The following is a 14107-nucleotide window of genomic DNA, read 5'->3' on the forward strand; positions in this document are numbered from 1 at the left end:
CTAATATGGCACAACTCAAAATGGGAAGAAACATCTGCAAACATCCATTAATAATTGGAACATGGAATGTACGAAATATGAATCTAGGAAATCTGGAAATTGTCAAATATGAAATGGAATGCATAAAGATCAATATACTAGCATTAGTGAGCTGAAATGGACCAGCTTTGACCATTTTGAATCAGACAACCATATGATCTACTATGCCAGAAATGACAAATTGAGGAAGAATGGTGTGGCATTCATCTTCACAAAAAATGTTTCAAGATCTATGCTGAAGTACAGTGCTGTCAGCAATAGGATAATATCCATACATCTACAAGGAATATCAGTTAATACTATTATTATTCAAATTTACACACCAACCACCAAATTCAAAGATGAGGAAATTGAAGATATTTCCCAACTTCTGCAGTCTGAAACAGACCAAACATGCAATCAAGATGTGTTAATTATCACTGGTGATTAGAATGCAAAAGTTGGAAACAATGAAGAGTAACTGGTAGTTGGAAAATATGGCTATGGTGATGGGAATAACACTGGCAACAACATGATAGAAATTTGCAAGACCAACAACTTATTCATTGCAAATACCTTTTTTCAATAACACAAACTGTGGCTATACATGTGGACTTCACCTGATGAAGTAAACAGGAATCAGACTGACTACATCTGTGGAAAGAGATGATGGAGAAGCTCAATACCTTCAGCCAAAACAAAGCCAGGAGCTGACTGTGGAGCAGACCATCAACTGGTCATATGCAGGTTCAAGTTCAAGCTGAAGACAATTAAGTCCATGAGAGCCAAAATATGACTTTGATTATATCCCTCCAGAATTTAGAAACCATTGGAAGAATAGATTTGATGCACTGAACACAGATGACTGAAAACCAGAGGAATCATGAGATGATTGATATCAAGGACTTCATCCATAAAGAAAGCAAAAACAAAAACCAAAAAACCAAACTCACTGCCATCAAGTTGATTTGACTCATAGTGACCACTCCTTTTGTTTCCGAGATGGTATCTCTATGGAAGTAGATTGCCCAGTCTTCCTTCCGAGGAGTGACTGGTGGGCTTGAATTTCCAGCCTTCTGGTTAGCACTCACATGCCTTAGGCACTATGCCACCAGAATGCCCAAAGAAAGCAAAAGATCATTGAAAAGACAGGAAAGGAAGAAAAGACCAAAAGGGATGTCACAAGAGACTCTGAAACTTGCTCTTCAATGGAGAGTAGTTAAAGCAAATGGAAGAAATGACTAGATAAAAGAGCTGAACAGAAGATTTCAAAGAGTGGCTCGAGAAGACAACATCAGTTATTACAATGAAATGTGCTAAGACCTGGAGTTAGAAAACCAAAAGAGAAGAACATGCTCAGCATTTCTCAAGCTGAAAGAACTGAAGAAAAAATTCAAGCCTTGAGTTGCAGTGTTGAAAATTCTATGGGCAAAATATTGAATGATGCAGGACATCAAAAGATGGAAGAAATACACAGAGTCACTGTGTCAAAAAGAATTGGTTGGTGTTCATCCATTTCAGGAAGTGTCATATAATCAAGAGCCAGTCTACTGAAGGAAGAAGTCAAAGCTGTGCTGAAGGAATTGGTGAAAAACAAGGCCTCAAGAACTGATGGAATACCCATTGAGATGTTTCAACAAACAGATGCCGTGCTGGAGGCACTCACTTGTCTATGCCAAGAAATTTGGAAGACAGATACCTGGCCAACTGACTGGAAAAGATCCATATTTGTACCTATTTCAAAGAAAGGTCATCTTACAGAATGTGGGAGTTACTGAACAATATCATATGCAAGTAAAATCTTGCTGAGGATAATTCAAAGATGGTTGCAGCAGTATATTGACAGAGAACTTTCAGAAATGTAAGCTGAATTCAGAAGAGGATGTGGAATGAGGGTTATCATTGCTGATGTCAGATGGATCTTGGCTGAAAGGAAAGAATACCAGAAAGATGTTTACTTGTGTTTTATTGACTATGCAAAAGCATTTTGTGGATCATAACAAATTATGGACAACATTGAGAAGAATGGGAATTCCAGAACACTTGCTTGTGCTCATCAGGAACCTGTACATAGACCAGGAGGCTGTCATATGAACAGAACAAGGGGATACTGCATGGTTTAAAATCAGGAAGGGAAAGAGGCAGGGTTGTATCCTTTCACCATACTTATTCAATCTGTATGCTGAACAAACAGTCTGAGAAGCTGGACTATATGAAGAAGAACATGGCATCAGTATTGGAGGAAGATGCATTAACCTGAGATATGCAGACAACCCACTTTTCTTGCTGAAAGTGAGGATGACTAGAAACACTTACTGATGAAGACTAAAGACTGCAGTCTGCAGTATGAATTACATCTCAACATAAAATAAAAATCCTCACAACTAGACCAATAAGCAACATCACAATAAATGTAGAAAAGATTAAAGTTGTTAAAGATTTCATATTACTTGGTCCCACAATCAATACCAATGGAAGCAGCAGTTAAGACATCAGACGACATTGAATTGGGCAAATCTGCTGCAAAAGACCTCTTTCAAGTGCTAAAGAGTGAAGAAGTCTCTGTGAAGACTAATGTGCGCCTAACCCAAGCCATGATATTTTCAGTTGCCTCATATGCATGTGAGGGCTGGACAGTGAACAAGGAAAACTGAAGAAGAGTTGATGCTTTTGAGTTGTGGTGTTGGCAAACAATACCGAAAGTACTGTGGACTGCCAAGAGAATGAACAAATCTGGAGGAAGTGCAGCTGGAATGCTCCTTAGAAGCAGACTTCATCTCATCTACTTTGGTCATGTTGTCAAAAGAGACCATTCCCCGGAGAAGGATATAATGCTTGGTAAAGTGGAGGGTCAACAAAAAAGGGGAATGCCCTCAACAAGATGGATAGACACAGTGGATGCAACGATGGGCTCAGGTATAGTAAGGATTGTGAGACTGGCAAAGGATTGGGCAGTGTTTCATTCTGTTGTATAGGAGGTCACTATGAGTTGGAGCTGACTTGATGGCACCTGACAACAACAACAACATGTATTTTGGGATCCCTTCAAAAAATCATGGTCAACAATCTCATCTGAATCCTCAACACATTTCATTTCATTATTTTACTCCAGAACTACTTTCAGTGAAGGATATAATACACACAAAATATAGGTAGTCCCTGATTTACGTGGTATTCAAGTTTCAACAATCTGCAATTAATGACTGCCTAGTTTTAAATTTTTTTATACATCTTTTCATTAGTAATAAATACACCATACAAGCTTAAAGGCTGAATTTGACTTGAGGGTGGCTCTATATTAAGGCCGGGGCCTGTGGTAGGTGGGCTCCAGGCTGGGGACTGGCTTTTCACTTGGGGTCAGGCCTTTATTAAGGTTGGGGCCTGAGGTAGGCGGGCCTGGGATTGGGGGCTGATTTTCACTTGGGGGTGGCTCTATATTAAGGCCGGGGCCTGTGGTAGGTGGGCTCCAGGCTGGGGACTGGCTTTTCACTTGGGGTCAGGCCTTTATTAAGGTTGGGGCCTGAGGTAGGCGGGCCTGGGATTGGGGGCTGATTTTCACTTGGGGATGGCTCTATATTAAGGCCAGCACCTGAGGTAGGCAGGCATGGGGCTTGGAGGCTACTTTTCACTTGAGTGTGGCTCTATATTAAGGCTGGGGCCTGAGGTAGGTGTGCTAGGGCTTGGGGGCTGCCTTTCACTTGTGGGCTGCTCTATTTTAAGGCCATTGCCTGAGGTAGACAGGTGCAGAGGATTTAGGAACAACTAAGGGAGATGAACTTGTCTGTCAGTTTGTCATCCTGTGGTGGCTTATGTGTTGCTATGAGGCTGGAGGCTATGCCACTGTGTTGTAAAATCTCAGCATGGTTACCCATGGTGGGCAGGTTTCAGCAGAGCTTCTGGGCTAAGACAGACTCAGAAGAAGGAAGAGGCCATCTACTTCCCAAACAGTTGGCCGGTGAAAACCTTATGAATAGCAGTAAAAGATTGCCTGATATATTACTGGAAAACTTTATGAATAGTTCTGAAACATTGTCTAATACAATGCTGGAAGATGAGCCTATCAGGGCACAAGGCACTCAAAATTTGACTGGGGAAGAGCTAACTCCTCAGAGTAAAGATGACCTTAATGATATGGATAGAATAAAGCTTTTGGGTCTATATACATGGACCTCACCAAATGGGATACACAGAATCAGTTTGACTACATCAGTGACATGGGCTGATGTGGCACAACTCAAAATGAGTACAAACAGAAGCAAACATCCATTAATAATTGCAACATGGAATATACAAATATGAAAGTAGGAATATTGGAAGTTATCAAAAATGAAATGGAATGCATAAAGATTGATATTGTAGGCATTAATGAGCTGAAATGGACTGGTTTTGGCCATTTTGAATCAGATAGTCATATGATCTACTATGCTGGGAATGACAGAGAGGAATGGTGTGGCACTCATTGTCACAAAGATGTTTCAAGATCTGTCCTGAAGTACAACACTGTCAGTTATGGGATAATATCAATATGCCTACCATAAAGACCAGTTAATACTACTATTATTCAAATCTATGCCCCAACCACCAAAACCAAAGATGAGGAAATTAAAAATTTCTACCAACTTCTGCAGTCTTAAATTGACTGAACATGCAGTCAAGATGTGTTGATTATCACTGGTGATTGGAAGGCAAAAGTTGGAGACAAAGAAGATTTACCAGGAGTTGGAAAATATGGCCTTAGTGATAGAAATGATGCTGGAGATTGCACGATAGAATTTTGCAGATACCTTTCTTCAACAACACAAGTGACGACTATATACATGGACCTCACCAAATGGGATACACAGAATCAGTTTGACTACATCAGTGACAAGAGGCGATGGCGAAGTTCAGTATCTTCGGCCAAAACAAGACCAGGAACTGATTGTGGAACAGACTATCAACTGCTCATATGCAAGTTCAACTTGAAGTTGAACACAATTTAAACAAGTCCACTAGAGCCAAAATATGACCTTGATAATCTCCCTCCTGAATTTAGAGACTATTTAAAGAATAGATTTAATGCACTGAACATCAGTGACCGAAAACCAGAGGAATTAGGGGATGAAATCAAGAACATCATCTATGAAGAAAGCAAGAGGTCATTAAAAGGACAAGAATGGAAGAAAAGACCAAAATGGATGTCAGAAGAGACTCTGGAACTTGCCCTTGAGAAGAGAGTAGCTAAAGCAAATGGGAGAAATGACAATGTAAAAGAGCTGAACAGATTTCAAAGAGCAGCTCAAGCAGACAGAGCCAAATACTATAATGAAATGTGCAAAGACCTGGAATTAGAAAACCAAAAGGGAAGAACATGCTCAGAATTTCCCAAGCTGAAAAAAACTGAAGAAAAAATTTGAGTCTCAAGTTGCAGTATTGAAAGATTCTATGGGCAAAATATTGAAGGATCCAGGAAACATCAGAAGAAGAAAGAAGGAATACACAGAGTCACTATGCCAAACAGAATTGGTCGATGTTCATCCATTTCAGGAGTTGGCATATGTTCAAGAACCAATGATATTGAAGGAAGAAGTTGAAGCTTCACTGAAGGAATTGGCGAAGAACAAGGCTTCAGGAATTGACGGAATACCCATTGAGATGTATCAACAAATGGATGCCCTGCTGGAGGCTCTCACTCAGCTATGCCAAATGATTTGGAAGACAGCTACCTGGCCAACTGGCTAGAAGAGATCCATGTTTGTACCCATTCCAAAGAAAAGTGATCCCACAGAATGTGGAAATTATCAAACAATATCATTAATATCAAATGCAAGTAAAATCTTACTGAAGATAATTCAAAAATGGTTGTAGCAGCATATCGACAGAGAGCTTCCAGAAATCCAAGCTGAATTCAAAAGAGAACATAGAACCAGGGATAACATTGCTGATGTCAGATAAATCTTAGCTGAAAGCAAAGAATGCCAGAGAAATGTTTACTTACTTTTTATGGACTATGTGAACATATTCGATTGTGTGGATCATAACAAATTATGGATGACATTGAGAAGAATGGGAATTCCAGAACACTTGATTGTACTCATGAGGAACCTATACATAGATCAGGAGGCTGTCATTCAAATAAAACAAGGAGATACTGCATGGTTCAAAATCAAGAAGGTAGTGTGTCAGGGTTGTATCCTTTCACCATACTTATTCAGTGTTTATGCTGAGCATATAATCTGAGAAGCTGGATTATATGAAGAGGAAATGGCATCAGGATTGGAGGAAGATTCATTAACAACCTGAGATATGCAGATTACACAACTTTCCACAGTGAAAGTGAGGATGACTTGAAGCCCTTACTAATGAAAATTAAAGACTACAGTCTGCAGTATGGATTACACCTCAATATTAGGAAAACAAAAATCCTCACAACTGGTCCAATAAGCAGCCTCATGATAAATGGAGAAAAGATTGAAGTTGTCAAGGATTTCATATTACTTAGTTCTACAACAGCACCAATGAAAGCAGAAGTCAGGACATCAGATGACGTGTATTGCATTGGTCAAATGTGCTGCAAAAAACCTTCAGCACTTGAAAGTGCTGAAGAGCAAAGATGTCTCTTTGAAGACTAAGGTGCACCTAACCTGAGCCATTTCAGTCGCCTCTTATACGTGTAAGAGCCGGACAATCAAAAAGGAAGATCGAAGAAGAGTTGATGCTTTTGAGTTGTGGTGTTGGAGAAGAACACTAAGAGTAACATGGTCTGCTAAAAGGACTAACAAATCTGTCCTGGAGGAAGTGAACCCGGAATGCTCCTTGGAAGCGAGAATGCAGACTTTGTCTCACCTACTTTGGTCATGTTGTCAGAAGGGACCATTCTCTGGAAAAGTATAATGCTTGGTAAATTGGAGGGTTGAGGAAGAAGGGCAAGGCCCTCAACAGATGGATAGACCCAGTGGCTGCAACGATGTACTCAAATATGACACTGATCGTGAGGATGGCACAGGACTGGGCAGTGTTTCGTTCTGCTGTGCATAGGGTCTCTATGAGTCAGAGATGACTCAATGGCACCTAACAGCAAAAATAATATAAAACCAAACCAAACTCGCTGCCATCAAGTCAATTCTGACTCATAACAACCCTCTTTGGGTTTGTTGTTGTTGTTGTTGTTATTTGCCGTCGAGTCGGCCCCGACTCATAGCGACCCCTCCTTGGGTTTCCGAGGCAGTATCACTACGGAAGTAGGATTGCCCAACCTTCCTTCCGAGGAGTGGCTGGTGGATTTGAACCGCCAGCCTTCTGGTTAGCAGTCAAGTGCCTTAGCCACTATGCTACAAAGGCAGTAAATCTTTACAGAAATAGATTGCCTAGTCTTCCTTCTGCAGAGTGGCTGGTGGGTTTGAACCATCAATGTTCTGGTTAGCAGAACCTTAGCCACTATGTCACCAGAGCTCCTTATGTGCCATTGAGTCGGACTCAACTCATAGCGACCCCTCCTTGGGTTTCCAAGGCAGTATCACTACGGAAGTAGATTGCCCAACCTAACTTCTGAGGAGTGGCTGGTGGGTTTGAACTGCCAGTCTTCTTGTTAGCAGTCAAGTGCCTTAGGCGCGTGCGCGCACACACACACACACACACACACATGTATATATATATGAGATAATAAGCCCATAGATTTACACTATAATTAAAGATAAGAAAGTTTTTAATAATTGCTTAGAATAATTTTAAAAGTGAATTTTTTTTTTTTTAATTTCAGACAAAAAAAGATCTGCATTTCCCTTGACTTAGAAGGGAATCCTTTCTATGCTGAGGTAATTAACAAACAAGAATGTGGCAAGTAAACTAAATAACTCATAACCAAAAAACAAAGCAAACTCACTGCCATGGAGTCGATTCTGACTCATAGCAACCCTCCTTGGGTTTCCGAGGTGGAAAATCTTTTCAGAAGTAGATCACCTAGTCTTTCTTCCACAGAGTGGCTGGTGGGTTTGAACCACCAACCTTCTGGTTAGCAGTTAAATGCCTTAGGCACTATGCCACAAGAGGTCCTTAAATAACTCATAGCTAGGTTTATTTTTCCAACAAATTGTTCAGGTATACATATGGTTATTAATCAGCAGTATTTCTGTGAAAATAATACAGAATTATGAACGGTTAAAGAATAGTCTGGGAGCTCTGGTGGCATAGTGCCTAAGGCATTTGACTCCTAACCAGAAGGCTGGAGGTTCAAACCCACCAGCCACTCCTGGGAAGGAAGGTTGGGCAATCTATATCCGTAGTGATACTGCCTCGGAAACCCAAGGAGGGATCGTTATGAGTCATATCCGACTTGACGGCAGTGCGTTTTTTGCATAAAGAATAGTCTGCCATTTATGAAAATAATAAAAAAGGTTTGAAATATAGCAATAATTTTATTTTATAATTAAATATTAAATATGTTGCACAGAATCATATAATCATCACATGATTACCACAGTGAGTTAAAAATGAAATGTTGTTGTTATGTGCCTTCGAGCTGGACCCAACTCATAGCAACCCCTCCTTGGGATTCAGAGGCAGTATCACTATGGAAGTGGATTGTCCCATCTTCCTTCTGAGGAGTGGCTGGTGGGTTTGAACCTCCAGCTTTCTGGTTAGCAGTCAAGTCCCTTAGGCACTACACTACCAGAGTTCCTTAAAACAAAAAGCATGTAATATTTTTAATTATTTAAAAACTTGTTTATAATAGACTTGACATTCAGTAAGGATATGCCAAGATATATAGAGTTTATTGCTTCTCTATCATTTAGTTTTTCCCATAGTACTTAGTAGAGTATGACTAAAAAAAAGTTAAGTGACCACATCCTTACTAGTTCTTTAAGTGTTAGTCTGCTCATTAATTTATGTATAAATCAGTTTGTCACAGTCTCTGCTATTCTTAGCAATCACAGCTTGCTTTTTTTTTTTTTTTTAAATGACTACAAACAAGAGTTACAGCATGTGCAATAAAAAGTAAAGAACAAAGATGAATTGAGGTGCAGACTCTGGACCAACCTTACCTACTCACTTGCTAACTCTGTTTGTTAGCTAACTGACTAACTCCCAGATCCAAGCACATGCAATTACTTGTCATGAATCTTGAGATGTGTTGTCCTGTAGTCAAACCTGAATGCTAGATCCACACCTTCTAAGTGTCTGATTATTAGAATTTTGTCCTGTTAAAAATCCTTACTATTTCTACTTATACTGGGGAATATGCAAAATTAAGTTTGATTCAGATAATCTGTAATGTGTACCAAAATACAATTTTAACTCAAAGAAATTTATAGACAATAATATTTCAATACTGTGAATGCAATATAAATTAAAGGTAACATTTATAATACAGTAAAAGTATACTGTAGAGAGTAAAGTGAAACAAAATAGGCAGGTGGGTTGTTTTTGTTAGGTGCCATCGAGTTGGCCCCAACTCATAGCAACCTCTCCTTGGGTTTGCGAGGCAGTATGACTACAGAAGTAGATTGTCCAACCTTCCTTCTGAGGCAGGTGGGTAGAGAGAGAAAAACAAAGTGGGGGAGGGAGAGAAAGAAGGAGGGAGAGAAGGAGGGAAGAAAGAGAAAAATGAAGTAAAGAAGGAAGGGAGGGAGGAAGGAAAAATCGGATGGACTGATCTTGGCCAAAGTGTTCTAATTGGGGTTTATGACTTTATGTTATTTAATGTTATCTTTAATTTGCCAGTGTTAGCATTTAAAAATATTTATATGTCATATATCAAATTACTTGTTATCACTATACTGCATTAAGCTAGATCTATTTGAAAAGACTCATCACCAAGTTTTGAATGTCAAAAATCTTATATTTTTGATTTATTAGCTTAGTGTAGGATTGGAAGATAGAAAATTCTGAAGATGGAGGATTAAACTCACATTTATTTTCTCTTCCTCTGAAGTCCCACTGAAATGTCAGGAAAGATATACAGAAAAACAACCTTGAAAGAAATATGAGGTGCCATTGGCATATTTCAGGAAGATAGAAAGTAGAGAGGCTCAGATTGATGAAGAAACCAGAGATATGGAAACCACACTCTATAACATATAAAAGTAGAGTTGTCCTGCTAGTAAGAGCCATTATCAGGAGTAGTGTTAACTTCAGAGACAATATCATAAACTGAAGTAGGCTGTAGAGAAGAGTTAAATGTCTAGGAGCAGCTTAATAAGTTAGTCTCTTCTTCTCAACATGCTATAGCAGTTCGTGATTTGAAGTGCTTTTTAAACAAAATTGAAGATCTTGGTGGATAGGGCACCTAGCATGATATTGACCAAAGTGAGATGTAGAACAGAGCCTAGGTTACTTCCAGATGGGAGCAACCTAAATGCCCACCAGTGGTTGAATGTATAAACAAGCTATGTACACACACAGTGGAATACTACACAACATTAAAGAATAACAGTGAATCTGCAAAACAGTTCATAACATGGGCTAACAGGGAGAGCACTATGCCAAGTGAAATTAGTCAATCACAAAAGGACTAATATTGTATGAGACCACTATTATAAAAAAATCAAGAAAAGGTTTTCACACAGAAAGAACATTCTTTGATGGTTACCAAGGGTGGAGGGTGAAGGAGGGTAAATAACTAGAGGGTAGACACATTAATTTGGGTGAAGGGCAAGGAAGTAAGGGGGAGGCCAGCAGATACGATAAAAGTCACTTATTGACTAAAGTAGTTAAGAAACTAGTTTGCCTTTCCCACCATCTCTTCTCCTACAGCATACTTCTTCACTTTTTTCTCCTCAAAAGTCACCTCCTTCTGGAGGCCTTCTATGACATCCCTAAATGAAATAGTTCACACTCTGTCCCAAATCCATCATTTTTAGTTTATCCCATTGCCCTGCTTTACTTTTCCTCAGAGCACTCTCACCATGTGACCTTCGATAAAATCTGTTTGCTTTTAAAATGTCTTCCCCATCAGAATAAAGGCTCCACTAAAGCAGGAATATTAACTTGTTGCAGATACATCCCCAGCTCCTACAGCAGTACCTGATACATACCAAACATTCAATACATTGTGTGAAATGAATGAAGGAAGGAAGCCTTGATGGTGGGAAAATGCATGTTCCTCCAGCAGCAGAAGCATATTTAAAATATAGTTCACTCATACTGAAGTTGTCAAGGGGTGCTAAAGAAAAACTCAAGGATAATTTTGCCTCAGTCACATATATAGGCCCAGGTGGAAACACTTTAAAATGTCTGAGGCTACATACAATATCCAGGTCAGTATGTTGACAAGGGTAGAGGGTAAGTTTTGAATTCTTGCTGCACTCACCTCTGCTTTTGGGGTCCATGGGGCTTTGTGATTTCACAGCTATGGTTACCTTGAGAATCAGCAGGATACTTAAGTACTCTCTGAGGGGTACTGTTTTATTCAGCTTTCAAACCCTAGAGAAGTGTGAAAATTAGGTCACACCTCATGAAATTTAAATAACAAAACACTCCACCTAACTTAATAATACCCTAGTTCTCCTACTGCTATATTTGATTACATATTTAGGAATTAGTGTTTTTGGTTTTGTATCACAACTTGTTTTCTCGTTTTGGAGAAACTGACATGTTTTATTATTTATTCTAATTCCTCAGAATGGATTGGGGAGATGAATATTCCCTTCATTCTTTTGACCTACATTGTCTGTTAAATTCGTTTCCTGGAGACTTGGAGTTTAAGCAGATCTTCAGTGACATTGATGACAAACTCGAACAAAATGCCACAAGGTAAATATTGCTAATTATTTTAAACAATGGTTTCATATTTCATTTACATGACGTTTACTTAAACTGGTTTTAGAGTTTTATGCACTTAAATAATTTTAGATTTTTAACTATCATTGAATTTCCTGAAAAAAAAAATTGTTTAGACTGCCCCTCCCACTTAGAGGCACTTGACTGCTAACCAGAAGGCTGGTGGTTCAAATCCACAGCCACTCCTCAGAAGGAAGGTTGGGCAATCTTCTTCCGTAGTGACACTGCCTTGGCAACCCAAGGAGGGTCGCTGTGAGTCAAGTCCGACTCGACATTACATAGCAACAACAACAACATCTTCGTCTAATTAGTGCTTTTAATAAAATTAGAAAATATAGTCACTGTTTTCAAATTGATAAATTAAATCTTATTTAACTGCTATTAATGATTTCTTAGATTTGCCAATATTGATGTCCCAGATCTTCATTAATGTGTTTAACGTTATAAGCTCAGAATTAAATATTTAAGTTAAGATTTTAAAAGAAAATGGTAGTATAAGCCCATGGATTACTTGAGGTTGTGAAAACAGAATATTCAAAATCAATTATTTTTATGTAATACTTGCTATTTAAGTCTTTTTTCCACTTACATTATAAACTCTGATGGCACAGTGGTTAAAGCATTTGGCTGCTAACCCACAGGTCAGCAATTTGAACCCACTAGCCACTCTGCAGGCGAAAAATGAGGCAGTCTGCTTCTGTAAAGATCTACAGCCTTGGAAACCCCATGGAGCAGTTCTGTTCTGTAGGATCTCTATGAGTCAGAATCCACTGGATGGGAGTAAGAGGGTTATACTACATGGGGAGAGTAGCGGGGAACTCCATGGAGACTTGCTATGCCATATTCAATCTGCATCACCTACTCCAAAAGATAGTGCTACCAAACACTGGGGGGGGGGGGCAGGGACAACTAAGTAGTTTCCTATCAACACATGTTCTTTAATAGAAAGGACTTTATCCTCATATGTATTTTGTATGTCCTATAGTCAGAGCTCTGGTAGCATAGTGCCTAAGGCATTTGACTGCTAACCAGAAGGCTAGCAGTTCAAACCCACCAGCCACTCCTGGGAAGGAAGACCACCTGGGAAACCCAAGAAGGGGTTGCTATGAGTTGGGTCCGACTTGAGGGCAATAACAGCAACAACATAGTCAGACGGTTTACTTAATTTATTCATTCCATCAAATATTCTAATAATTCACCTGGTATGGGTTAAAAATGTACAAACCACAGTAAAAAGTTTTGATTCATATTGCATATGAATATCTTTTTTAAAATTTAAGATTTAATTTTCAAAGAAACTGAACCAAGCAGAGGAATGTGCATCTAATATTTGTTTCCTCATGTTTTATATGAAAATGCATTATCATCATATCAATGGTATAAATAACTAAAATTCAAAAGTCCCCGAGTGGCACAAAGGGTTAAGCTTGGTGGTTTGAACCCACCTAGAGGCACCTGGAAGAAAGGCCTGGTGATCTGCTCCTATAAAGATTATAGTCTAGAAAACCTGATGGGGCAGTCCTACTCTGTCACATGGGGTCACTGTGAGTTGAAAAATTGACTTTATGACACCTAATTACCACTACCACCATACTATAGAGATTGTATGTTATATTTGATGTTACTGTTAGGTGCCATTCAATTGACTCTTTATAGTGACCTAAAGTGTAAAAGAAGAAAGCTTTGCCTAGTCCTGCACCATCCCCATAATTGTAGGTTTGTTTGAGCCTGTTGTTGTAGCCATTGTGTTAGTCCATCTTGTTGAGGATCTTCCTCTTTTTTGCTGACCTTGTGCTTTACGAGAAATGATGTACTTCTGAAGTGATTGGTCCCTCCTGAGAAGGTGTCCAAAGTCAGTGAGATGAAGTCTCACCATCCTCATTTCTAAGGGACATTCTGGTTATAAATTCTCCAAGAAGGATTTGTTTGTTCTTCTGCCAGTATATGGTATATTCAGTGTTCTTCACCAACACCCTAATTCAAATGCGTAAATTTTTCTTCAGTCTTCCTTAATCGTTATCCAGCTTTCACATGTGTATAAGTTGGTTGAAAATACCATGATTTGAGTTAGGCACACCTTAGTAATTAAAATGACATCGTTGCTTTTTAAGATTTTTTTTTTTGGGGGGGGGGCTTTAAAGAACAGACATTTATTTTCTCACGGTTCAGGAGGCTGTAGGTCCAAATTCAGGGCATAGATATAGGGCAAGGTCCTTATTTATCTTCTAGTAGTTGCTGGCAGTTTTTGTTGATGCATCTGTCTCTGTCCTGCCATCTACTCCTTGTGTGTGTCTCTGTGTCCATTCTTTTCTTTTTCTTTCTTTCTTTCTTT

General features: G+C 39.1%; 1 protein-coding gene across 1 annotated transcript in view; it reads left to right on the forward strand.

Annotated features, from left to right (window-relative positions):
* The first annotated feature begins 11617 nt into the window (after window positions 1-11617).
* Window positions 11618-14107, forward strand: part of KIAA0825 (KIAA0825 ortholog) — a 653154-nt gene continuing 650664 nt past the window's right edge. The window contains exon 1 of the mRNA XM_042781175.1: window positions 11618-11748. Within this exon, the coding sequence (XP_042637109.1) occupies window positions 11618-11748 (131 nt within the window). The remainder of the gene's footprint in view (window positions 11749-14107) is intronic.

The sequence above is a fragment of the Orycteropus afer genome, unplaced genomic scaffold (genome assembly GCF_000298275.1).
Source record: "Orycteropus afer afer isolate SDZICR_OR568_19922 unplaced genomic scaffold, OryAfe1.0 scaffold00093, whole genome shotgun sequence".
Classification (NCBI taxonomy): domain Eukaryota; kingdom Metazoa; phylum Chordata; class Mammalia; order Tubulidentata; family Orycteropodidae; genus Orycteropus; species Orycteropus afer.